This window comes from Dipodomys ordii, unplaced genomic scaffold (genome assembly GCF_000151885.1).
Source record: "Dipodomys ordii isolate 6190 unplaced genomic scaffold, Dord_2.0 Scaffold19, whole genome shotgun sequence".
Lineage (NCBI taxonomy): Eukaryota > Metazoa > Chordata > Mammalia > Rodentia > Heteromyidae > Dipodomys > Dipodomys ordii.
Window position 1 is genome coordinate 1,318,160 of NW_012267235.1, and position 27,362 is coordinate 1,345,521.

Genomic DNA, 27,362 nt, shown 5'->3' on the forward strand with positions numbered 1-27,362 from the left:
CTCCCTCCCTTCCTCCCTTCCTCCCTTCCTTCCTTCCTTCCTTCCTTCCTTTCTTCCTTTCTTTCTCTTACTTCCTTCCTCTTTTTTCTTTCTTTCTCTTTCTTTTTTTTTCTCTCTTCCTCCCCTCCTTCCCCCCTCCCCCACTTCTCTTTTTTTTTTGTCAGTCATTAGGCTTGAATTCTGGGCCTGGATGCTGTCCCTGAGCTCTTCAGCTCAAGGTGAGCGCTCTACCACTTGAGCTACAGTCCTACTTCTGGTTTTCTGGTGGTTTATTGGAGATAAGAGTCTCATAGACTTTACTGCCCAGGCTTGGCTTTGAACCATTATCCTCGGATCTTAGCCTCCTGGGTAGCTAGGGTTATAGATGTGAGCCACCAGCACCCACTTCTTTATTTTTTAAATTTGTCTGCCTTCATGGCTTTTCTTCCTTAGCTTCTTTTGTTGTCTTTCACATCTTTACATACAGGATTCTTTCAAGCTATGGCAGAAATTGTTTTAGTTCTCATATTGTTTATATAAGACTATACATTTGTCAGAAGTTATCAAATTATACCACATGGTTAGATACACTGGTGTAAGCCTATCATCCTAGCTACTCAAGAGGCTGATGTTGGAAGATCACCAGTTCAAGGTCAGCCTGGGCAATATACAACAAGATTGTCTCAAAAGTCCCCCAAAAGTTTAAACTTAAAATTGATGGATTTTATTGAATATAAGTTATAGTTGAGTAGCATTTATTTTAAAAGTATATGGAAATGGGATAATGACTACTGACAGGGACAGGTTTCTTTGATGAGTAATGAGAGTATTCTGGAATTAGTTGTGATGGTTGCACAATACTCAAATATTGTAAAAACTACTGAATTGTACAGATGTACCACATGTTAATTACATATGCTATGGAACTCTTATTTTGTATGTGAGTATATATGTATGTAAACAAATCAGTGATCAAATATTAGTACAATTTTAATCGAAGTAGAAATTTGGTACTTGTTAAAAAAACAACAAAGTGCTAAGCACATTATTAATTAGCACTAGATAGCCTTCTGATTTTCATATTGAATCTCCTAGATTTGTGAGTATCTCAGTTATTCATACAATTCTTTCTTGAATTTCACATAAATAGCATTAATAGAACTATCCCTAAAGATTCAAAAATGATCCTGTAACACTGTTGAAAATGAAATAAATTGAATATACATGGGGTTGTAGCCACAAAGTATCTTGGTTCAGGGCATTCCGTGATTTGGTTGGGGAGAAGGCATGGTACTTCTGTGTCTGTGCTAGTATCTTGTTAGACTTTAACTCCAAGAAGTGATGTGGCAGTTGAAGGCTAGCTATGGAATAAGCTTATTTTTTATGTATACCTTGCTTTGTCTTCTGGTTATGTGACAATGGAAAATAATGGGTTAAAAATTATTTGTGCTTCACAGGGCTACAAATATTTGTATCTGACCCCTCAAGATTACAAGAGAGTCAGTGCTCTCAATTCTGTCCACTGTGAACATGTAGAGGATGAAGGAGAATCCAGGTAGGTATCTATATGTCAGAATAATTTGGCTTTGACAAAAGAAAAGATGTGGTCATTTTCTATAATGTCCTGCTGGTTGAAAAGATTATTCGTTATTTAATCTAGGTGTCTTAGAATTTTGACTCAGCTCTACCACTTATTAGCTGAAGGACCTTGTTGTTGCTAGAAATTTTTAAATTATATTTACAATACTTAGTCATTTTAGATAAATGGAAGCATATAAACAATTATGAAGAAAAAAAATTAAGAACCACAATTCTATCCTGAAGCCACAGTTATGAATTTGTTATATTCAGTCTTTCTACATGCATACCTTTTCTTCTATGTAGTTGGGATTAAATACTTGTTTCCTTTAAATTTGTTATTTTTACTAAATTTTTTTACAGAAACTTCTTACATTCTTAAATATTATTAGAGACTTGAAAGTTTAATGGTTATATAATATCTCTTAATGAATATATAATATTTGAACATTCAGGCTATTTCTGATTTTTCATTGTTATGTCTTTGGGGTGAACATTCTCTTTTTTTTTTTTTTCCGGTCGGTCATGGGGCCTGAACTCTGGGCCTGAGTGCTGTCCCTGAGCTCTTCAGCTCAAGATAAGCACTCTACCATGTGAGCCACAGCACCACTTCTGGCTTTTTCTGCTTATGTGGTTCTGAGGAATCAAACCCAGGGCCTCATGCATGCAAGGCAAGCAGTCTACCACTGAGCCACCTAATAAACATTGTTTTTGTTTTTGTTTTTGGTCAGTCGTGGGTCTTGAACTCTGGGGCTTGGGCGCTGTCCTTGCACTCTTCAGCTCAAGGCAAGCGTTCTACCCGTTGAGCCACGGCGCCACTTCCGGTTTTCTAGTGGTTAATTGGAGAAAAGAGTCTCACAGACGGGGCTGGGAAGGTGACTCAGTGGTAGAGCGCTTGCCTTGCATGCATGAGATTCCTCAGCACCACATAAGCAAAAAGAAAAAAGCCGGAAGTGGCACTGTGGCTCAAGTGGTAGAGCGCTAACCTTGAGCTGAAGAGCTGAGGGACAGTGCCCAGGCCCAGAGTTCAGGCCCCACGACTGGAACCAAAAAAAAAAAAAGAGTCTCACAGACTTTCCTGCCCAGGCTGGCTTTGAACTGCGATCTTCAGATCTCAGGCTCCTGAGTAGCTAGGATTACTGGTGCCCAGCATAAACATTCTTTCATATAAACTTTTATAAAAATCTCTGATTATTCCCTTTAGGTCAGTTTCTGGAAGTGTAATCATAGATTTAAAAAAAATCCCATTTTTGCTGAGCCCCAGTGTCTCACCCCTATAATCCTACTCAGGAGGCTGAGATCTGAGGATCACGGTTCAAAGCCAGTATGGGCAGAAAAGTCCATAAGACTCTTATCTCCAATAAACCACCAGAAAACTGGAGTGGCACTGTGGCTCAAGTGGTAGAGCACTCCCCTTGAGCTGAAGAGCTCAGGCACAGAGCCCAGGCCCAGAGTTCAAGACCCACAACTGACCAAAAAAAAAAAAAATCCATTTTTAACGTTAAAAAATGCAAATCACTCTCAAATATAGATCATAATCTATATTTCTAATCAGTATGTAGTGGTGCTTATTTTCTCTCCTTTAATTTTTCTCTGTTCTTGCCAAGACTGGTTATTGTCAATTAATAAAGTAGGATAAAAACAGCAATTGTTATTTTAACTTGTATTTTTGATTACTGGTGAAGCTGAACATTTTTATAATCTGTCTACAAGTACTTTTTAGAATGCTAATTACTCCAATACTATTTATTGAATAATTCATATGTGCCTCTTTTTTGTTTTATCTATTCTTGGACAAATGCCACACTGTTTAAATATACTGTACGGGGAAATTTTTCTTACATGCTTTACTAGCTGTGTGTGTGTGTCTGTGTGTTTGTGTGTGTCTGGGTGTCTTGGAGCTTGGAATCAGCCTCTGGCTGCAGTCCCTGAGATTTTTTCCTCAAGTCTAGCACTCTAGCACTTGCACCACAGCTCTACTTCTGGCTTTTTGGTGGTTAATTGGAAGTAAGCGTCTTGGTGACTTTACTGCTTGGGCTGGCTTTGAACCTTGATCTTCAGATATCAGCCTCCTGAGTGTGAGCAATTGGCCCCTGGTGGGGTATTTTTAGCCTTTTTTTCAGAGCTTTTTGTTGTTTTGTTGGTTGTGGTAATGGTGGTCAAATTTCTTTGTATTATCCTAGTGTCTCTAATTTTTGCCAGCACTTAATAGCCTAAAAGATACTACCTATTGTTACTGTTAATATTAAGTAGTTAAATATAAACAGTTCCATAAATCCTTATGTCCTGGGGCTGGGAAGGTGGCTCAGTGGTAGAGCGCTTGCCTTGAGCTGAAGATCTGAGGGACAGTGCTCAGGCCCAGAGTTCAGGCCCCACGACCGGACCCCCCCCAAAAAAAATCCTTATGTCCTAAAATAATCATTTGAATAAAATGATAGACATGAGTTTAGATTGTATTTCTTTTGTGTGTGCTCATGGACATGCATGTGCTGCATGCCCACTGGCCCTTGGGCTGAGTTTTTTTTTTTTTTTTGCTCAAGGTTAGTGTTCTACCACTTAGGCCACAGCTCTACTTCCAACTTTTTGGTGATTAATTGGAGATAAGTGTTTCTCCCAGGCTTTCCTGCCTGGGCTAGATTTGAACCAGTGCCCTTGTAATATTTTTTCTTAAATAATTACAATTACTAAAGAATGAGATATTAATGTCTGTATGACACATAAAACTTGGAATCAGCTTGGACATTACTACTCTTGTTTCTTGTTCTTCGTTGATTTTTGTGTAAATTCTGCCATTTTTCCTCAGAAAGTATATCAGATCTGGCTTTGTCAAGATAGAACATTTTCAAAAGGAATATAGCATTATCCAGTGCTTTACTAGTCACTAACCTGGGGTCTAGAAGATACATGTCATAGTGTGTGTCTCAAAAGTTAAAACTGCCTTGCCATACTCCAAGGGTGTCCTGAGATGCTTGGGACCCTGTGAGTATGGGATTTTTGCCAAGCTTTTTGAGTTTATTTCTAAATAGTTTGCTTTTTAAAAAAATTGGTGTAGAAATTTCTCCCCTTTATGTATTTTTATAATTCTGAATTACTGGGAGTGGGAGGTATTTCCAAATATAATTTTGTATATTGCTTTTGTTATAAAATAAGTTCTTTTTCTTTTCTTTCTTCTCTGAACATTGACATCAAGTAGACTAGGGCCTTAGCACAAGGCTGAGCTCATAGTAATGAATCAGAATAACTTAATTGTAATAAATGATATTCAAGTTTTTTATAACATTAAAATTTAGTACTTCTTTAAAGAATTACAGATTTAACAAAAAAGAGATTTGAGTGCTTTTTCACATAGTAAGGCAGGAGAAAAGACTGCATAACAAGTCCTAACCAAATGTGATGAAATAGGCAAGCGTTCTGAGGTAAAGATCTCTTTTACAGAGAAAGCTGTTTGGGCTCAAGAGTATTTGTCATTGTATATCATGTGGGGCTTAAAAAGGAACACATTATCACCTCCCCAAATTAATGTGGATCATTAACCCTTTAAGGAAGATTAGCTTTATAACATAACCCTAGAATCTAAGGTCTACTAGAACAAAGGGAAGAATTGAGGTATTGCTACATATTGTTGGGGACTGAAAGTAGGAAGCTAGGGTAATCTGGGAAGCAGAGATGCAAAGTCACAGGCCAATAGCAAGGGCAAATAAATGACTAAAGAAGGGAGTAGAAAAAGTGGGGAATAGTTTAAGAGCTACTGTGGGATACTTACCATTTGAGTTTATAAAACTTTACCCAGTGCCATGTCTTCTGGTACACATGGAACAACAAATACTATATGTCTATCTCTGCTTCCAACTTTGTATTTTTCCATTCTTTTATTATTTGCATTGCCCATCTCCCATGTCCCATTATCAGCTATCATTCCTAATCCCCTGCCAGGAAGACAGATGAGTGACTCCTAGTAGATCCACAGAATGCTGTCTGGACAACTTGGTCAGCATTTTACTTCCACACACTTTCCACTTGGTCTTCTAGAGAACTATAACGAGGAACCCTTATGCATAAAGTTGGTATATCTTAATGGGAATACACTACTTTGACTTTCCTCTTCTTTTTTATCTTAGAAAAGGAGAGTATTTTGACTTGAGAAACTTGACTGAGCTTTTCACTACCTCAGTCTTTGGATTTTTTTAAATTTTATTTTTGGTATGGATTCTGGGATTTGAATTTAGGGCCTGGATGCTGAGCTGTTTTTGCTCAGGTTAGTGCTCTTACCACTTGAGCCACAGATTCACTTCCAGCTTTTTGGTGGTTAATTGGAGATAAGAGTTTCATGGACTTTGCTGCTCCAGCTGACTTCAAACTGCAATCTTCAGATCTCAGCCTCTTAAGTAGCTATGATTACAGGTGTGATCCACTGGTGGCTGGGCATATTTTAGGTTTAAAAAAAAATTGTCTAAGGCTGGGAAGGTGGCTTAGTGGTAGAGTACTTGCCTTGCATGCATGAATTCCTGGGTTTGATTCCTCATTACAACATACACAGAAAAAGCTGGAAGCTCAAGTGGTAGAGCACTAGCTTTGAGCAAAAGAAGCTTAGGGATGGTGCTCAGGCCCTGAGTTCAAGCCTTAGGACTGGCAAAAAAAAAAAAAAGTCTAAAATTGTCAATTTAGTGGCTATTGCTTATTGTTACATACATTGGCCCCACTTTTAAGCTGGGAAGGTGGCTCAGTGGTAGAGTGCCTGCCTTGCATGCATGAGGCCCTGGGTTCAATTCCTCAGTACCACATAAGCAGAAAAAGCTGAAAGTGGCTCTGTGACTCAAGTGGTAGAGTGCTAGCCTTGAGCTGAAGAGCTGAGAGATAACGCCCAGGCCCAGAGTACAGGCCCTATGACTGGCAAAAAAAAAAAGAGAGAGAGAGAAAGAGAAAAAAGAAACTGGCTCAAGAAAGCATGAGAAGGTATCTATGTGCCAAGCTGTCTCATTGCTTTAACTCCCATGTCAATGAAGAGGATGATACTTTTATACCCATTTTACAAAAGTTAACTGTGATTACCAGAGTCACACTACTATTAGTATCAGAGCAAGGATTTTAAACCTTCCTGCTTAATTTTAGGTTTTATTTTATCTGCTGTACTATATTGTTTCCAGGTATGATAGAAAAAAAGCTAAGAAAGAAAGACATGAATGAAGAATAAATAGGAAGAACATAAAGCCCTCATGTTGAATATAAATTTTTCAAATGAGTTCTATAGCTTTTAGTAGTGATCATTGTTGTCGTTACCATTGTTGCTGCTGCTAAGATAATAGGTTTCACTCAGGCCCTCCTGGGCATGCTTCTTGTTCAGCTGGTGCTCTACCATTTGAGCCAGCTCTGATTGTTCTTTTAATGGATTATTCTTAACTGTGTTTAACCTTTATTATTTTTCATGGCTGTTTGCAATAGATACAAGATAACAGATATTATTGGGAAAGAAGAGGGACTTGGAGCAGAGAACCTTCGAGGCTCTGGAATGATTGCTGGAGAATCCTCATTGGCTTATGATGAGATCATTACCATCAGCCTGGTAAATCTTCCTAGAATATTGTTGGATCTTCTTTCCCCTTCCCCTTCCTTTTCCCCTTGTTTCCTTCCCCTCCCTGCCTTAATTCAGGGCTGTGGATTGAACCCAGACCCTCATGTTTGCTAGGCAAGTGCTTTCTACCCTGAGCTATACCTTAGCCCCTACAATGCAAAAATTTTTAAAGAGCTATGTGACTAGGTTTGCTTCTTCCCTCATTCAATGCTATTCAGTCTCAGATGATAACATTTCTTGAAATTGTATCATTGTATATGTATAATTATGTCATTATCGGGTACAATGAGAAGATAGGTAATTCAGTAATATAAACTACTACCTTTTCCAAATAAACCTAGGTTTGTATTGGCCTTTAGTTTCACTTATTACTTAGTAATCTACCACAGACTTAACAGCTTGAATTTCTTCTCTTCATAGTATGTTCTTTGCTCTTGCCATTACTAGAGATGCTAGGCATCTGTGAAATAGACAAGTAAAGGGTTTTGATCCTTTGAGTGTCTAATACTCAGATTAAGAAATGAATAATTTTGTCTCTTCTTTGATCAGGAGATTGTATTTTTTTGTTAATAAAAACAGATGCATTTGTTTTTAAGGTTACATGTCGGGCCATTGGGATCGGGGCTTACCTTGTCCGGCTGGGACAAAGAACCATCCAGGTTGAGAATTCTCACTTAATTCTGACAGGAGCTGGTGCTCTCAACAAAGTAAGTTTCTATGATTTGAGTAAAGTGTGTATTTCAAATAAAGATTAATATATTTTCTTAATTTAAGGTCCTATCTAGAGGGAAGCCATTCAATCCATGCTTTTCTTCATCTGTCTTCTCTTGCCTATCATCTTTAGTCATTGACTTGCTTGCCTTTGTATTCATTCTGTCAGTCATTCATTTCACTTCACTTGACAAATACTGAGTACCTACTGTGTGCCAGGCACTGTTCCACATCCTGTACGTACATTAGTGCACAAACTATATAAAAATCCCTGTTCTAAAGAGCTCATATTCTCAGAAAAACTGAGACTTAACTGAATGCTTTTGTTTTACTCCACACCCTTCCTTTTTCTGACCTGTGAATAAAGAATGTAAGGAGATCTGTTCTCATGGAGCTGTCTCAGCTGTACAACCTGAATTACGCACTAGGTGTTGAGGATATGTATATTTTAATGTTTTGAGAAATCTATGAATAGACTTCTAAAAAAGGACACTTACTGGGAAAGAGTATGATATAGACATCATCCCTTCTAAAGTTTTATGCCTTTTTAATCCAAGCTATTCTAAAAGGAGAAAAAAAGATGGGTCTTCTTTTTGGGGAAGGTGGTATTGGTATTTGAACTCAGAGCCTTGCTCTTGCTATGCAGGTACTCTCCCCCAGCCCTAAAAGAGAAAAAAATGGAGAGTGAAGTCGCTGCTAATGAGTGAAATCAGACCAAGAAAACTACATATACAAAGGATAATGCAGTCCTTAGTTCTTTGGAGGCATAGGAAATTTATTTTCTTTCTAAAGCCAGAATTATATAATGGAATAATCTGGGGCTGGCTGCCATTGTGCAACTTATATCACCTTTTAGCCCCTCAGCTATCAACAGGGAATAATAATGTATACCTTCAAGTAAATTTAGGATGTTCAAATGAAACTAAGTAGCTAAAGGCATGACTCAGCAGTAAAGTGCCTGCCTAGCAAGCAAAAGGCCCTGAATTCAAAGCCCATTACTTCTAAGAGCAACAATAAAAGAAGTAAAAGTGGGCTGGGAATGTGGCCTAATGTTAGAATGCTTGCTTAGGGTACACGAAGCCCTGGGTTCGATTCTCCAGTACCACATACACAGAAAATGCCAAAAGTGCAACTGTGGCTCAAGTGGTAGAGCACTAGCCTTGAGCTGAACATTCAAGGACAGTGCCTAGGCCCAGAGTTCAAGCCCTAGATCGACAAAAAAATATAAATAAAAAATGAAAGTGCCTAGTACTTCACATTTAATAGTCCCCTCCTCCTCTCACGCATCGTTCCACAAATGAGGCTATAGAGTTATCCACATTTTAAATTGTATTGCATATTGTGTTTATGAGACTTGTCAGGAACTTTTTATCAAGCCCTGATTTTCAAGCAGAAGGACAGGAACTAACTGTCCTATCACATCATTCCTACTTAGAAGAAGTTGATAATTTTGTTAGCTCAATTAGCTTTGGGAATATCAGAAATTAGAGGAATTATTAGATGTCATGAGTTTGTTCTCTGCCTTCATAGGAACTCTGTATAATTCTCTGGATTTGTTTTTTTTTTTTCTTCAAGGGAAAACGGAGTAGTGATAACAATAACATTTGGCTGTCTTTCTCTTCCTCTTCCTCTTCTTCTTCTCCATCTTCTTCTTCTTCTTCTCCTTCTCCTCCTCCTCCTCCTCCTCCTCTTCTTCTTCTTCTTCTTTTTTAATAAGGAGAATAGCCTAGAAATAAATATTTAAAACTGCACTCCTGAACATTATTGCAGTGAGAGACACTGCTGAGAATCTTCATTATTTAAGTTGTTCTTTTGAGTAGGGTGAGATATTGATGTAATTTAGTTTTAAACATCATTGTCTATGAGGGTAGAATTTGAAAATATCTACTCCTTTATTTACATGGTATCTTTTAACATGAACACAGAGCTAATTCTAAAATGTATTTTATAAGCCAGGCGCCAGTGGTTCATGCTTGTAATCCTAGCTACTCAGGAGGTTGAGATCTGAGGATCACAGTTCAAAGCCACCCTGAGCAGGAAAAGTCTGTGAGACTTTTATCTCCAATAAACCATTCAGAAAACCAGAAGTGGTGCTGTGGCTCAAGTGGTAGAGCACTAGCCTTGAGCTGAAGAGCTGAGGGACAGTGCCCAGGCCCAGAGTTCAACCCCCATGACAAACAAAATAAATAAAAATGTATCTTGTTATATACACATATGATGCTATATTTCAAAAATCAAAGTTGAGGTTATTTGTTTGGTTAGCTTTTGGGTTTTTTGAGGGGGAAGTTTGTTACTTTAGAATTTATTTCATTTTGTTTTGCCTGAAAACTTGCCAGTTGAATTTCATTTGTGCCATGAAGAAAATGCTAAGGATTTTTTTCTTAAAATCTGGTGGAGCTCATGTTTATGGTTTGCCTGTAATGCTAGCTACCCAAGAGGCTGAGATCTGAAAAATGAGTCTTGAAGCCAGCATGGGCAGACAAATCTGAAAGACTTTTTTCTAATTAACCAGCAAAAAAAGGCTGTGACTAGAGGTGTGCCTCAGTGGTAGAGCACCAACCTGAGGAGAGCATGAGGTCCTGAGTTCAAGCCCTAGTACCAGCACAAAAATAAAATCTGGTTGAATTGGTCAAATTCAGTATATTTACCTTCCTAGCCTGTATAGCTACTAAAAGTGAAAACATAGTTACAGAGGGTAAGACAAGTAAAGCTACTATTGTAACTTATAAAACAATGCTCATTTCAAGAAGGACATAATCATTTTTAGCTAAAGAGAGCTATCATTTGTAGAGGCTACCTAATCTTGTTCTAGTTCACTATCTACACGTCAGCATCTCGTAAGAAGAGTCATGTTGCTGCAAGACTCTGGATTTCATGCAAATTCATTAAGAATGTTCTATCAGCCTCTTTGCTTATCAGGTATGAGAAAGGAAACAGAGCTACCACACTCAGAGTGCTTCCTCTGACCTTCTTCATGTGCATACTCTTGTCTTTGTGTGTCCTGATGATTTTTTAGTCTCTTGTTAGCCTTTCGTTCTCTAGATCTCTTTCTGTCTTGCTTATTCTGGGTGTGAGCAAGACACTCCAGGTGCATGTCTCTCTCTGTGTGAGCACTGATCTCTTTGTTACTGTGTCTTGCTCATGGAGCTGTGACTGTGCTCCTCCCTGAGTGCACACAGATGAGAAAGTCTTTGTGTGTTTGAAATACTGTAGAGATTCCTTTTTAAGCCTTTTCCAATTTGCTTCTAGTATGTGTGTACCTGTGTAAAGTAGAAATATAAGTGGTATATGAAAGCTTACATACAGTCTGAGACTGTAAACATTTGACCCACCCACGTTTTTGAGCCTTCATCTTTTATGTTAAACATTGGGGTGAAGAATAAGAAGGGGGTTCACAGAGGTTGCTTGGGGGAAAAAAGATCTTGTGTGTGCAAGTGCCGATCCCGTTGACCCCTTTGAAAATTGAAATAATGATAATGCGCGTCTCCTGACTGCATCAAAGTATCAGCACATCAAAAGCCAGGAGGCATGAAATGCAAATGATAAAGTGAAAGCAGATGGATTGTGCATGATCGCCTGATGCCCAATGAATTTTAAAAGGTGCCGGTTTGCAAGTGGGGGGTGGGGGTATGAGGGTGGGAGGATTGAAATAAACACGTTATCCTTGCAATTTTTTTTGTTCTTGACGCTCACTCCTGACAATATTTTTTCACACTCGAATGAGCACCCACTCCATCTCTCTCTCTCTCTCTCTCTCTCTTCCTGCCTCTCTGTCCTCTCTCTCTCTCTCTCTCTCTCTCTCTCTCTCTCCCTCTCTCCTCTTCAACGCCTGCCCCCCCCTCCCTTCCATCCCACCTCTTACACGTCTCAGGTCATGTCACTGCAGCTCCGGTGGAAATAATAAGATATAAACCACGAGGTTGTTATTTGCATAGAAATAGCATGGAGCCCCAGGCAGCAAGAGAGAAGGACACAGGGATCATTTGTCTAAAATTTTAATGAAAACTTTTGCTGAGGCAGAGATTTTTTTTTGAAAACTTTCTTCCTCCTTGCTTTTCTCCAACCTTTCTAACCCCCTCCAACCCATCACTGATTGAACTTAACATGGTTGGATATGAAGAAGGGTTGACAACTCCACATAGCATACTCACATAATGCAGCAACATGTAAATTGTTTGTTCCTGTAATAGATATAAAACTGAGGAGAGACGCATTCCCAGTTAATACATTGCATGTGTGCATCAAGCTTTTATAGCTGTTTATCATCTCGGCACACACATGATTTTAGTGATCTGTTTTTAATTAGTTTATACCTTCCTATGTTTAGCTTTCAGAGACAATTTTAAGATGATTTCTTGTTTTTTGGGAGGTGGGTAGGTGGGAAGGGTTGTTTTTTGTTGTTTTTTAGATAATAGTAACAGGAATATAAGATAAAATGTTGCAGCTGCTGCTTTTCATGTTCTGTGGTTTTATAGTCCATGTTTTATTCTTCAGCAGCATTCTTTGCCACTTGTCCTTTTGTTCCAAAATTGGAAAATGCTTTCCACTTGTGATCTGAGTATTTCTATTCTTCTTTTGTACCTATCTTATTTTGTTGCCTGCAGTTATTTTGTAAGATTCAAAATATTACTAAGTTGAGGAAAGAGACAGTTTCTGGACTTTCTTGACTGTTGTGGTATGGATTTGACATTTGAACTAAAAGCAATGGATTTTTTATTGGAGGCAGTCCAATTTGAATCTCAAAATCAAGAACATCTGTCTGGGTTTTTGCTGTCTTTGGGAAAGACAGCAAAATTTGAATCTCAAAATCAAGAACATCTGTCTGGGTTTTTGCTGTCTTTGGGAAAGGCAGTTGTTTTAGGACCATTTTATGGATGGAAAGACTGAAGCAGAATTAGCTGAAACCGAGTCTAAATTAGAGTCAGAACATGAATATATTTCCCTAAGTTTTATTACAGAAGGAGTTCTACTTAGTACCCACAAGACCTACAAAAATATGGTGATCTGTTCACTTTCTTTTCTTCCATTTTTTAATCCAGATGTCATGAGTGTAATGACATAAATAAGAGGTATTTCTAAGCACTTGCCATTCCATACCTCTAAAGGTAATAAGTAGGTCATGGTTTCCTAACTCTGGGAATTGTAAATGAAAGTGTCTCAGAATGCCTTCTGAATGGTAAGATAGACCTAATAGATGTGGCTGACTGATTCTGTGAAGGGAGTTAGGTAGGCTTGGCAAAGGCAGTAGTACTTGGAGTATTAATAAGACAGACCCTTAAGTTGCCAAGATGATTTGCAGAGTTACAAAGTCCTGAGTCAGAGTCCCTCGTGGATATTTGTAGTAACATTAAACATCAGCACCACTGCTACCACCACAGCTCCTCTCAGCTTCTGTTTCATATGTTTAACATGGTATCAAGTGGCTGCTATGCTTCTGGATGGTAACTGCTTGAAGGAGGTATGACATCTGTAATGCTTGCAATGTGTGGGTTATAGATTCATTCAGGAGATCATGAGGTTTCCTTATGGCAAACAGGTTAGAGCTTCCACTTCTTTTTTAAGGGGAAAAAAATCTATAAACTCATTTCCTTTAATGAGATCAGGCACTTATTTCCACTGAAGCTGCTAGGGGAAAAAAATGATAGGTGTGGCTAGGGCTCTTTGTGGGCTAATTCTGCTAATCTTGCTTTTGAGACTTGGTATAAGTAGTTCACATTCTTCTCAGTTTCCATGTAGAAATTTATATGTAGTTGTGCAACATAAAACATGAAGTTGTCACATTTGACTCTATTGAGCACAGTACCACAGTTCCTTCCAGATAGGGACTTTTCTCTTGTACCAGAGGTGACACAATACAGTTCCCATGCTTATCCGTGACACTGTGACAGAATGTGAGAAGTCTTGGGGTTCAAGGAGGAAAGAGTTAATTTAGTTCTCATTGTAGGGCATACATCATTGTCACCTTCATATAACTTGAAGAGGTGAAAAAGCTCAGGCTCTAGAACCAAGCTGCCTAGGTTTAATTCCTAGTTCTCCCACCTCCTAGTTGTATGACCTTGAGAAATTTACTTAACCTCTGTGGGCTACAATTTTATTAACTGTAAAATTGGAGGCGATTATAGTACCTATCTAGTAAGGTCATTGTGGGGATTAAAGGACTTAGTACAGGAAAACACAGACACTGTTGTAATCTTCTGTGGAGTGCAGGGTCCTTTCTCATTGCTATTCATATCTGGGTCATGGAAAGGAATTACAAACCCAATATTCTCCATACTTTGTATCTCCAGAGGCAAAATTTCCTTAAGGAAATGTTAGATGGTAGTTCTCACCTAGGCTCTACATTCACATATTGACTTTCTCAGTAGATGTTATCTAAAGACAACATACTTTGGAAAACCATTAATGTGAGAGGCACCATGTTCAGTCATGATAGGGTAGTATATGTGTCAGTCACCTGTCTATAAGTGTCCCCAAGGACTTGTTGATACAATAGCCCATAATCACACTAAAGATCTGTCCCGCAATTTGCATTTTTAAAAGTCTCTAACTACCCAGTTAGCCAATAGAAAATCCCTGTACTCCCACAGCTCCAGATGGGATCACTCTCCTTTCTAAAGAGGGTCTTTTAGCTTCCTTTTTGAATAAGCCTTTCTGTAGTAGTAGGAATGAATTCTAAGATAGGATTACAATACACAGGTCTCCTTAATTTTGAAGTCACCCCTGTACATAAATGTGGATAAATCTGACTCCAACCAGGGTGGGGGAAGTAGGGGAAGTGATTTAATAGAAAGCTATACCAGGTATGTTTGACTACATTCATGAGCCTTAGTGATCCATCAGTAGCCCCATTCTTAATATACTGGTTTGAAGATCTTACAGGGTAGAATTGCCATTCAGAGCTCATCAAAAAAGTTGCCTTGATTCTCTAAGACAGCCCCATATTTGTTTGATGGTTTAGATACCAAGGACTTGGGGAAACTTCCAAGTTATAGTCCAGAGCTTCTAGATAAAGTGGAAGCTCTGAGGCTCTGTTTTAGATAATTAAATACAGACTCAAGGATGATCTCGCTGGACATCCTATTATAAATCCACTCAAACTTTTGGGGAGTAAACTTTCAGATTCTAACAACAAAACAAAACTTGATCAGTCCCTTTCTTTCCATTTATAGACAAGTTACTTTGGACTTAAATTGGTCTCAATTTAAACAAAATGCATTTTCTGCCTTAATCATAATTTTTCTCTAATTTTTCTAATATTTGGTTATGCTGTGAAGATGTGTATTTATTTAAAGCCAGAGAAACCACGTTAGGCTAGGAAGAGGAATTTTTTAAGACATTACATATTATAGGATTATATTAGGTTATATATTGTGATATATAAAATTATATCTATTAGTGAAATTAGGAGTGAAAATAGTACCATGATATTTAAATTTTATCTTGTTTTGTGGCCAGAAAAGTAAATCCTGTGGCTCAGTGGTAGAGTGCTTGCCTTGCATGTATGAGGCCTTGGGTTCAATTCCTTAGCATCACATAAGCATAAAAAAGCTAGAAGTGGTAGAGCACTAGCCTTGAGCTGAAGAGCTGAAGGACAGCACCCAGGCCCAGAGTTCAACCCCCACAACCGACAAAAAAAAAAGAAAAAGAACGAAAGAAAGAGAAAAGGAAAGAGAGGAAAAGAAAGAAAGAAAGGTAAATCCTATGTGCCATTTTCACAATCATAAGTGTCCATAGAATTGTAATTTGGGGCAGTGAAAAAATTCTTAAAAGTCTAATCACCCAACTATTTCTTTCTTCTTTGACACCTTTGTCAAATATTCATTTAGTTGTACTTGAAAATTTCAGATAAAAGAAGGCTCAATTTTTTTTAACCTAGTCCATACCTTTTATCTATATCAAGTTCTTCTTGGCCAAAATCTCTTTCCATATTTAGATAGACTAATTTCTATCAAAAAGAATTACTGTAACTCCTCTGTACATCACCTTTACAATAAAATTTAAATAAGTTTTTTAAAAAGTATTCAAAATCAACAAAGTCCCACTTTTCTGATATGACCTATGGGGAACTGAACAGAACCAAAGATTTTTCCAAGTCTTTTGCCTCACAGTCCAGTCTGAAAAATAAATGTAGCAAAGATGAAAATGCTGTTTTAAGAGAGAAAGGTGCCTTACTTATAAATAATACTTTTGTCTGTTAAAAATATGAAATAGTGATTACAAATGAAAAAACCAGTTAAATCCAAGTTGAATTTATGCAGTAGACCCTTAGGGGTCTCCTCTATAGTGTCACACATAAGTTTTGGATCCCAGTTATCTACTGCTTTGCCATTACCTGCCCTGTCAAAAGTCAGGATTTTGATACATGGTTAGAAGATAGGTCTTTTTTGAACTAAAATTCAGTGAGTCCAAGATTTGGTAGTATCAGTAAAGATGATATAGACTGAGATACTCAATGCCTTCAGGGTACACAAACAAAAGCCAAATGGCTAGAATTTATTACCCTCTCACTTCAGTGAACAGTCCTTGGCTCACCTCATCCATGTTGACCTCCGATATATCTTTACCCCATCTCCAGAGTATCTATTTCAACTTTCAGAATTCTGATGTATCTTGAGTATTAGAATGAGGAAATGTCTCTGCTTCACATATTCAGTCTCTGTGCTTCCTGCCTCTACAAAAGCATTGCCCCTGAACTCAAACTAAGTACCCATTTAGGTCTATGAACATGGTCCCTTAGGCAAAGCTATTTCTTCAGGTGCTTCATTTTCCAGTCACTCATTTGTTACACCTTCACATGGTAGGTTTCCTTCACTTTCTTCACATGTTCATAGCTTTGTCTTTGTAGATCAGTGTTAGCTTGAAGCTTGCTACTCTGACAGCCTCTCTCTTCTCCCTTCAACCTTTCTTCTCCCCCAACCCAGCCAGAAACTCAAGTAAATTAGCTTCTCACCCTTGCCCCCAAGTTTAAAAAAAAAAAATCCCATATTCCTCCAACAGTGTCTGCTCTTGGATTTGCAGTCAGCAGCCATCTCCAATAACCATCAGGCTGTCAGCTTTGCAGCTCCCCACTACCTCCCACCTCTCCCATCACTCACCAGAGGAAAAAGAGAGCCAGAGCAAGAGCTTGAAATATATCATGCAATAGTGTATCATGAATTTGTTGTGAATCACAGCGGTGAAGCAGGTTTATTTATTTCTGAGACCTTAAATCAATACAAAGTAGGTCTCTTAGTTCTGAAGCTGGGATGGAGTGTGAAAAAATGAGCCCATTGTACTCTTAAAACTTTGGGGAAAGGAGATGACAGCTATATAATTCCATTTACCAGGCACTAGGGGCTTTAATGTGAAGGTGACAGGGAGCTCTTTGTGCATTTAGAGCACCATATCTTCTAAATAAAAGATCTGTAGACCTGATAGTGGAGCATAGCTCCAAGTTTAATAATCTCCGAGCATTAGACCAAGCCAATATGTTCCCAAGTCAGAGAGGTCCCCCCTAAACACTCATAAATTAAAAGTGTAAGAACTGCACACGTTGGTAGATTAGAAATGCAAGGACTCCAGTTTTTTTCTGAGGAAGACAGACCTGGGCCCTTGCTGTGCACAGACTGCTGTGTGAATATGATAAAGACCTGGGAAGTAGGACTGTTTAGAAACCTGACTCCTGGCTGTTCATCATGCCAAAAATGTCCCCTGTACATGGATCCAAATCTAGCCATGTCACTTCCCATTCAGAGTGGCCATCACATGGTCTAATCAGCTAATGTACACAGGAGTGCTGAATTATGAAAAGAGAAGCTTTAAGATTGAACTACAGATTACCATTCCTGGGCCTCAAGTTTTTGTGGTTGATTCTTGGCTGACTCCTAATTTAAATAATGTCCCAGTGTCTGGGATTTAAACCCATTAAAATAGTGTACATATCTGAGAAATTGAGAAATCATTGTTATCGAGGAAAAGAATCCACCTAAATTTAACCAGCATCATAAGATGCAAATAAAAACAGTCAAGACCATTGGAACATATTATCAACTTTTGAAAAAAATCATCATTTTCCATCTGCCCATTGATAAAATATACTTTTTCTCAACAGATAAACCAGATGTATGAATTTCAGTAGAAGCAGCCCTAATATAATATGACTTGAGAGTAATGTTACTAGTTTAATTCTAGCCCAAGTAAAGACTTTTGGAAAGGGAAGGAGGAAAAGAAAACCACTAAAACAGTAAGAAAATTGAGCCACTTGTTTAATAAAACCATTACACGTTATAACATGAATATGAAAGATTTATTTATAGTAGTTCAAAGTGCTCAAAAAGTTGAGTTTGTATATAACCTACTAAGAATTGTAGTAGTTCACATGTATTTATTGTGTATATTTTATATATAAAGCTATTCTTGTATTGTGGAAATATAAATGCAATTCCTGCTTTCATGGAGCTTAAAATTTAGGCCAAAAGACAGCATTACACTTTTCATAGTCTCTAAGGGTAAAACTAAAATGAGGAAACTACAAAAAGGCTACAGAGATACAGAGTTGAAGAGCCATGCTGCTCCCTAAGAAGCCAGGCTTTTTAATAAAGCACCAAACTGGTGCCTGGCCCCTGTGGGCATGGGCAGTTGGTCACATAGCCCCCTTTTCTTCAATACCAGTCTATTGAGAACAATCAGTACATAACTGAAAATTTGACTTTTTTCTATCTTTAGGAAATACATGCTTAATAAAAGACTAGTATTCAAAACATAAAGAATTTTCAGACCCAGGTTGTAGCAGCTCATGCTTGTGATCCTAGCTACTCAAGAGGCAGAATTCCTGAGGATCCTGGTTCAAGGGCAGCCCAGACAGAAAAGTCAGCCAAGACTCTCTTGTTTTTACAATAAAGCAGGGCTGGAGGCATGGCTTATTGGTAGCATATCAGCCTGACAAGCAAGTTGAGCATGCATGAGGCCCTGAGTACTGCCTCCCCCTCTGCCACCCGCTTTCTCCCCCAAAAAAAGCCAGTTGCTGGTGGTTCATGCCTATAGTTGTTGCTACTTAGGAGGCTGATAGCTAAGGATCAGTGTTCAAAGCAAGTCTGGCCAGTAAGGTCCAATAGATTTTTATCTCTAGTTAACCAGCAAAAAAACTGGAGGCATGGCTCAAGTGATAAAACATTAGTCTTAAATGAAAGACAAGTGTGAGCATGAAACTCTGAGTTAAAGTCCCAATACTACCAAAAAAAAAAAAAAAAGGAATTTTCAGCACTCAATAATAAATAATAAAAACATGGGCAAGAAATTTGAATAAACAAGACCCAAAATACATCAGGATGAAAATAACTGCTTGAAAAGATGCTTATCATTGTTCATTAGAGAAGTGCTAATTAAAACCACAATTGACACCACTAAATTTTCCCAAAATTAGTGTTTGTTTTAAAGGTGCTGAGGATCTAATCCAAAGCAAGCATTCTACTACTGAACTCATCCCTAGCCCTAGACTTAAACAAAGTTTAACTGACAAATTTCAAGTGTTGATGAAGATGTTATATGTTATATATTATATACTTTTATTAATGAGAATGTGCAGTGAGTATAGCCATTTTGAAAAAGGTGTGCTTCAGGTGTTTGTGTTTTTATAAACTTAGCTATACACTTACAATACAACCTTGCAGTCCTACCCCTTTACATTTACTCAATAAAAGTGAAAACTGTTTTTTTTTTGGCTGGTTCTGGGGCTTGAACTCAGGGCCTGGACACTGTCCTTGAGCCACTCTGTGCTTAAGGCAAGTGCGCTACCACTTGAGTCACAGTGCCACTTCTGGCTTTTTCTGTTTATGTGATACTGAGGAATCAAATCCAGGGCTTCATTCATACTAGGCAAGCACTCTACCACTAAGCCACATTCCCAGCCCCAGAAAACATATTGTCTATACAGACATGAATGTCTATAAAAGTTAGGTTCTTTTTTCTTTTTTTCTTGGCCGGTTCTTGGGGCTTGAACTCTGGGCCTGGGCACTGTTCCTGAGCTTCTTTTGTTCAAGGCAAGCACTCTACCACTTGAGCCACTTCTGGCTTTTTTTGAGTAGTTTAATGGAGATAGGAGTCTGATGGAGTTTCTTGCCCATGCTGGCTTTGAACTACCATCCTCAGATCTCAGCCTCCTGAGTAGCTAAGATTACTGGTGTGAGCCACCGGCACCTAGCCTAGAAATTATTTATCACACTAAATGGATAATCTCCCAAATGTTCATTAGCTGACAAATGTTTGAATGACTTGTGGTACTTGTGGAATAGTGTTCAGCAATAAAAAGCAACTGCTGACACTTGCATTAGTCTGAACACTTGCATTAGTCTGAACGAATCTGATGCCCTATACTAACCAAAGGAAACTAAACTGAAAAGCCTACATATGGCATGACTTCATTTATATAACATTCCACAAAAAGAAACACTGTTGAGGCAGAAAACAGGCCAGTGGTTGTTAGGGGTGGCAGAAGGGGATGGATTATGAAGGAGCATGAGGGATCTTCTGAGGATGATAAAAATGTTCTCTGATTTGTTTGAGGAGGTTATATAACCACAAGTGTTTGTCAGCATTCATAGAGTTGTGCACTTTAAAATGCACAAGATTGTTTTATGTAAACTATACCTCAATAAACTAGATGTTATTTAAAATATTTCCATACTTGGAATTGATTTCTTGTCAGTACTCCCAAGTCTCTAGCTAAATGAGCAGTTGATGGATCCTTGGGATGAGTGATTTCTTTTCGCAGTCAGCTTTCTCTACAGAAGCCTACACTGTTTCTCCTACATTTGACAGGCGAACTATCATGTGGCTCTTCACCATCCCTTACATTAGAATTGAGTTTCTGTTCCTTACCCTCTCTACGGTCAATCCTTATCATTGCTAACTAGTAAATACTTGTTCTCCAGTGACCCCTCTAGAAAGCCCACCTTCCAGTGCTGTTTCTGGCATGTATCTCAGTCTCTTTTTGGCCTATTTTTCTACCATTGGTAGCATAGTCTCTGTGCCCTGATTTATTCTTTGGCAACCCCAATCACTTCCTAATTTGCTTCTTCCAGAGAGATTTTTGAGAGCTTAGAGGTTTGCGACTCAGGTGATAGATCACTTACCTGTAGAGTTTTGGTCTTAACTCCAACTGTGGCTCAAATTAGGGATGTTTTTGGATGTGTGAGCTTGTCACTGAGTCTCTACCCCAGCCGTAATCTACCAGCCAACAATTAGATCTCCAGTTTTGACAATAAAGGTGGAGAAGTAACCCTATGGCTGTGTATTTTGGAATACTTACATATTCTTGGTCACAGTGGCACTGTTCCTGTCACCCTAGAGATTTAATTCCATTCACTCTTAGATATATTCCTGGAGAAACATTTACACAGTAATATGTGCTGCACCACTTAAAATTGTTAATTGAAGATTGAATTACTTGTCAGCTTTTAAAAATGTAGTCCTCTCAGGTCAAGGAGGAGGATGTTAGCAGCACTGAGGAGATGAGCTATTACATTTTTCTTTCCCTTCCTCTTTTCTCTCCCCCTTCCTTACCCTCTCTTTCATCTTTCTTTTTTTTCCCTTCATTTTTACCACTTTTCCCTTAAGCTCACTTACTCTTTCGCTTATCTATTTTTTTCTGTGCCTTAGTCAAACCTTTATCAATAATCTGGCAGATCCCAGAGTGACTTTTAATACCTAGAATCATAGATGAAGTCCAGTGATGATGATTGCTTAGTAAATTTACAAAATGTCTCCTCACATCCTCTTGAGAATGGAAATATCATAATGAGAAGAGGATTGCAGTAAGGACTCAGCTTTTGTATAGCCTAATTCTTGGAATTTTGTACTCCCTGCTTCTTTAAATAGAAGATTCCTTAACCCACTAAGGATTGTCTTAATAGGGGGAAAGCAGCAGTAGATTTCCTTTTGTATTCCATCATTGATATGCATCATTATTTTTCACATCTTAGTACATGATTGCAAATGTTTGTATATAAGTCTAAAGGTCCCTAACATAATGCATGTATCAGGACAAAAGCAATTTTCTAAAAAATTGAGCTAAGTTGCATTTATGAAACTTAGAAATCTGAATGCTGTGCTGTGCTGTGCTTTGCTGACAAATATCCTGACAAGTAAATACTACTCTCGTTCAGTATTACACAGTGATTTCATTTGCACAAAACCTCACAATGCTGTGCCACTTCAGTCAAACGTCTGGAGCACTGGGAAAGGAAGAACGTGTTTATCTTGATCTCCAAAAAGGGATTTAAGGGCAAGAGCAGGCGGTATATTAGACTGTTTTCATTGCCTGTCAGCTATGGTAAACCTGAGCTGTCTGCAATGTCTCTAGATAAGCAGCAGTAGCAGCAGAGACCTTAGCATGTATGTATGACTGCATTCATTTTTACCTCTTATGTATCTTAGAATTTCTAAAGGTTCTGTAGCATCCTTGGTGGAGCCTTTAACAATTGCATCTCTGCTAATCACTGGCTTTTATGTGGTGCCTTAATTTTCAGATCAGCCAGTTCAGTGAATGGAATATTGGATGAGGTTTAAGTTTTTCAGGAAACTGTGGAGATCCTCTTTGCCTCTCAGATTCAGCCTTTATCCAGCTCTGTTTTCCTGAGCATTCTTCAGCAGAGGATCACAAGATGGTGCCATCCCTAATAATTCTTCATGGTGTTGTTGCCTCTTTACTTAGAGCTAGAGGGCAAAGGGGCCCTCAGGAATGTCACCTCCTGTTAAGTGGCTCCTGTGTTGAAATGCCAATTGATGCTTATTGGGAAGATGTATAAAAAGTTTGCAAGCTGGGAATGTAGAATGTAGCAGTAGAGTGCTTACCTAGCATGCATGAAGCCGCCCTGGGTTCAATTTCTCTATACCACATAAATGGAAAAGGCTAAAAGTGGTGCTGTGGGTCAAGTAATAGCGTGCTAGCCTTGAACAAAAGAAGCTCAGGACAAACAAACAAAACCAAAAGCACATTTTGCCGGGTGGGCACTGGTGGCTCATGCCTGTATTCCTAGCTACTTAGGAGGCTGTGATCTGAGGATCACAGTTCAAAACCAGCCTGGGCAGGAAAGTCCATGAGACTGTTATCTCCAATTAACCATCAGAAAACCAGAAATGGCACTGTAGCTCAAGTGGTAGAGTTCTTGCCTTGAGCTGAATTGCTCAGAGACAGTACCCAGGCCTAGAGTTCAAGCCCCACAACTGACCCCCCCAAAAAAAGTTTGTAATTTCAATAGAAAATATATGTGAGAGGGATAATTTGGAAACTGAAACGTTGAAAGCAAGGTGACTAATACAGAAGTGCCTGTGTCGGGGATTAGAGAGTGATAAATGAAGCTTGCCTGCTTGATGAAAGTAGTGTGATGATGAGAGCTGTTGATCCCAGATTTTTCTGTTGAAGGTTGGAAGGCCAACATATTGAAGGAAAGAGCAGTGGTTCTCCGTGGGCTCTTGTCATCTTCCTAGAGGCTGATTAGGATTTGTGTGATCATTTCAGAGTTAAGCAGAATGGATTTTGTCCTAGCCCACATTCTGCTTCCTTGGTTGGAGCTTTTGTTGTGAAGTATTCTAAAATCATTAAAACCACTTGAGTCAGCAACAGCCTCTATAAATCAGGAGCTATTGTGTGTGCCCTCATCCTACCAATACATACTCCAAACCTGTAGTGAAGATGAACCCACGCGGGATTGGGGGGCGGGATACACTGTTTTCTCCTCACTGATTGTTAAGTAGCTGTGATTGTTGCTGTTTGTTTCTGGTTAGTGGAGCAGATTTCATTTCTGTGTGTCCATTTCTACCTCCATTTCCAAAGATAATGCTGATCAGAAATGGTTCTTTAGATGCTCTATTAGTCTAGCCTATGATTATTTTTTCTTACTTACAAATTAAATGAATCTTCTCAGATGAATGACATTTCTTGAGCTTAGACATACTGTTCTTGGTTGCAGTAAACTGTCATTAGGTGTCTATAGAACCCAGAGAAAGGATGTAGAAATGCTGTTGCTTTTCCACAACAGTGTTATTATGTAGCATCAGAGTTTTGCAGTTTAGCTTGGAAAGAGATGTGGTAGGTTTCAAACTTACTCCTTTCAAATTTGTTTCTTGGGGCTGGGAAGGTGGCTCAGTGGTAGAGTGCTTGCCTTGAATGCATAAGGCCCTAGGTTTGATTCCTCAGCCACCACATAAGCAGAAAAAGCTGGAAGGGGCGCTGTGGCTCAAGTGGTAGAGTGCTAGCCTTGAGCTGAAGAGCTGAGGGATAACGCCCAGGCCCAGAGTTCAGGCCCCACTACTGACAAAAAACAAAAAAACAAATTTATTTCTTATAAAAATCCATGGTAGAGAATTGGTAGAAGTGTATGTAATTCAGTGTAGAGTGTGTGCTGGGTTTCAGTCCCCAGTACACACACTAAAAGAGATAGGATCAGTAACAGAACCCCTCTTTCTGAGACTGGCTCTTCTCTTCCTTGGATTGAGAGGGAATGACATCTGAAGAAGGAGCATTCAATTTTAATTTTATTTATTTTGCAAGTCCTGGGGCTTGAACTCGGGGCTTGGGCACTGTCCCTGAACTTCTTTTGCTCAAGGCTAGCACTCTACCACTTGAGCTACAGCTCCACTTCTGGCTTTTTCTGTTTATCTGGTAGAGGAATTGAACCCAGGGCTTCATTCATGCCAGACAAGCACTTTACCACTAAGCCACATTCCTAGCCCCAAGGAAGGTGCATTTTAAACAACAATGCAGCTCTTGGTCTGCTTTGATCCCTTTTTGGTCATTGGTTTATTACTGAGTTTAGAAGTGTGTACAGTTCTACTGGCTGGATATTATCAAATATTAAAGATAGGGCAGAAAACAGTGTTTGAGCAGAAAATGGCCCTCTCTTTTAGGTAACATTGAGTACTTGGCTCCTGATATACATTGTGAATATCAGATATCCAGGGTCACAATGTCTCCTCTTTATCCCCTTTTCTTCATTCCAATTTTATTTTGATAATTAAAAATACTGCTGATCAGACTGAATGACTTCTAGCAGAGAGGCAGTCTGTCCCAGAAGGACCAGTTTTGGGCCATCAGGTTTATGACGACCATAAAACCAGAGCCAGATCAGAGCATGGCCTCCCTGAGTGACAGGGTTTCTGCCTCCACCAGGGTCTCCCGCCGACTGGCTGCATTGGCTATTTGTTTGAGTTGGGGTTTTTTTGCTCTGTTTTGTTTTCCAATGCATGTGCAAGTGTGCGTGTGTGCACACACTTTAAAGATAGAAATGAAACAGGTATGTAATGTCCTCTGCCTGTTAGAAAGACTAAAGCCATAAAAATAACAAACGGCGTGTATTTGCTAGAATGTCAAAGTTATGAGTTTATTTTGTAATGATGTGCTCCTGCCTTCATGAGGTAAACTGGCCGTGGCGGAGGTGTTATTAGTAATATGGACTCAGTGGAGCAGAAAGCCGAGTGACCGAGAGATCAGTGTATCAGTCAGAGAGAGGGCAAATGGAAAGAGACAGCAGGAGAATGAGAAAAGAGCCGCAGTGCCTGGGCTGAGATTAAAGACGGACTGAGAGGAGGATGGGAGCCCAGTGGTCAGATATGGTCTCCCCTGTTCACAGGGCTCCTTCAAAGGAGCTGCCAGCATGCTGCTCAGCTTGGGGCTGCCTGTAAAGACTTGTTCTCCCTGCTTCCTTATCAAAGAAAGCAGTAATCTGAGAGCAATTTTGCTTTCCATATTCCTTTCAGAAAACTCTCTTATGCCCTTCCTAGCTGAAGTTAAATGAAACTAAGGCCAGTTGGGTCACAGTGAGGTTATTACTTAAGCCACCAGCTTCCTCAGCCTTTGGAAAACCTTGGTAGGGGTTGACCCTGTATGGAGGGGAACCTTTTAAAGCACCTAACAAGAAGGGGCCAATTGAGAATAAACAGGTACAGTTGGCTGTTCCTTAATTTATTAGATTCTCTCCAGAGACTGAAAATGAATAAAAGTTAGTAAGGAAGGAAATTTGTTTTGTTATTTTTTCAGAGAGGAGAAAGGGAAAAGAAAAGTGAAAAATACAGTAAGCACTCCACAACTGGTTAGAGCTCTCCAGGGCTACCCTAGATGACTGGCAATTACCACACACTCAGCAGTTTGCAATAGTCAGTGATCAGGCTGCCCGGCTTCCATCTGCTGGGTCAGAAAACCTCCCTCCCTGAAAGAAATTATTAACCAATCTTCAAGGGGGAAAAGAAACCCTACAATTTCTAAGTCCAAGAATATTTCTTCTTCCATTTTTCTTCTTTAAAGGAAACTTTGTGATTTCCAATTACAGGTGCCCTTTGACCTGACAAGGGTTAAACTCCTCCAGAGACACTAGGATGAGGTCTTGAATTCCCCCCCCCCCCCCCCCCGCCCCCAGCCTTGGGAGAAAGGAAGGATGGAAGAAAAGCAGGCTAGGGAATAAATCACAGCCCTGCACCCAACACACAAAGAGGACTTGAGACTCGGGTTTGTGTGTGCCATGTGAGCTGTTTCAGGTTTTAAAAAGCTAATCCTTAAAAAAATGAGAAACCCAAACCTCCACAGGGTTTCTTTAACAGAGACCCATCACTAAAGATTGTCAGACGATAGACATGTTATCTTTTATGTGTACATGTAACAGTTCTGCCAGACTTGCACATGAAAAGGTAGCCTCTGCCTCACAGTCCCAATCTACACACCATTGCAATTTCAGCTCTGAGTCTTAAGTGTGCCCTCCCCCCCCCCCGCCTCGCATATCTACGCAAGCTATTTGGTGGGAGGGGGTTCCTGGGGTTCTAGTACTGTACATGATTGTCTCTTTCCTAAGGTGTTTTTTTGTTTTTTTTCTGTTCATGAATATGGTCCTAATAGTCACTCAGAATAATTCACATAAGCTAGAATCTCTGTCTTATGGAGAAATGAAGCTGTTTTAGAGATAATTATGAAATAAACTCTGTCTTTATTTCTGTAATCCCAAACGTGTCTTGTCATTTTTCTAGGTTCTCGGGCGAGAAGTGTACACCTCCAATAACCAGCTTGGGGGCATTCAGATCATGCACAACAATGGGGTCACCCACTGCACTGTGTGTGATGACTTTGAAGGAGTTTTCACTGTCCTGCACTGGCTGTCATATATGCCTAAGGTGAGACCCTATGCGCTGTTACCACCACAGCTCACTGGGTCAGTGGTATTGTCTTTATGGTTGAGTTTGGGTTTTTTGGTTTTGATTTTTAATGAAATATTTCTTTGCAAGCTGTTGACTCCTTTTTTTTTTTAATCTTAAAGCTATTTTTTTCTTTCTTTCTTTCTTTTTTTTGGGGGGGTCCTGTCATAGGGCCTGAACTCTGGGCCTGGGCACTGTCCCTCAGCTCTTCAGCTCAAGGCTAGCGCTCTACCACTTGAGCCACAGCGCCACTTCCGGATTTTTTCTTTTTGTTTATGTGGTGCAGAGGAATCGAACCCAGGGCCTCAGGCATGCAAGGCAAGTGCTCTACCACTGAGCCACCTTCCCAGCCCCTCTTTTTTTTGAGAAT

At 39.3% G+C, this 27,362-nt stretch overlaps 1 protein-coding gene across 2 annotated transcripts in view; it reads left to right on the top strand.

The window, feature by feature from the left end:
* Window positions 1–27,362, top strand: part of Acaca (acetyl-CoA carboxylase alpha) — a 243,975-nt gene that overhangs the window by 171,198 nt on the left and 45,415 nt on the right. For both annotated transcript variants that reach the window (XM_013013338.1, XM_013013339.1), the window contains 4 exons: window positions 1,437–1,534; window positions 6,997–7,117; window positions 7,723–7,833; window positions 26,828–26,971. In XM_013013338.1, the coding sequence (XP_012868792.1) occupies window positions 1,437–1,534; window positions 6,997–7,117; window positions 7,723–7,833; window positions 26,828–26,971 (474 nt within the window). The remainder of the gene's footprint in view (window positions 1–1,436; window positions 1,535–6,996; window positions 7,118–7,722; window positions 7,834–26,827; window positions 26,972–27,362) is intronic.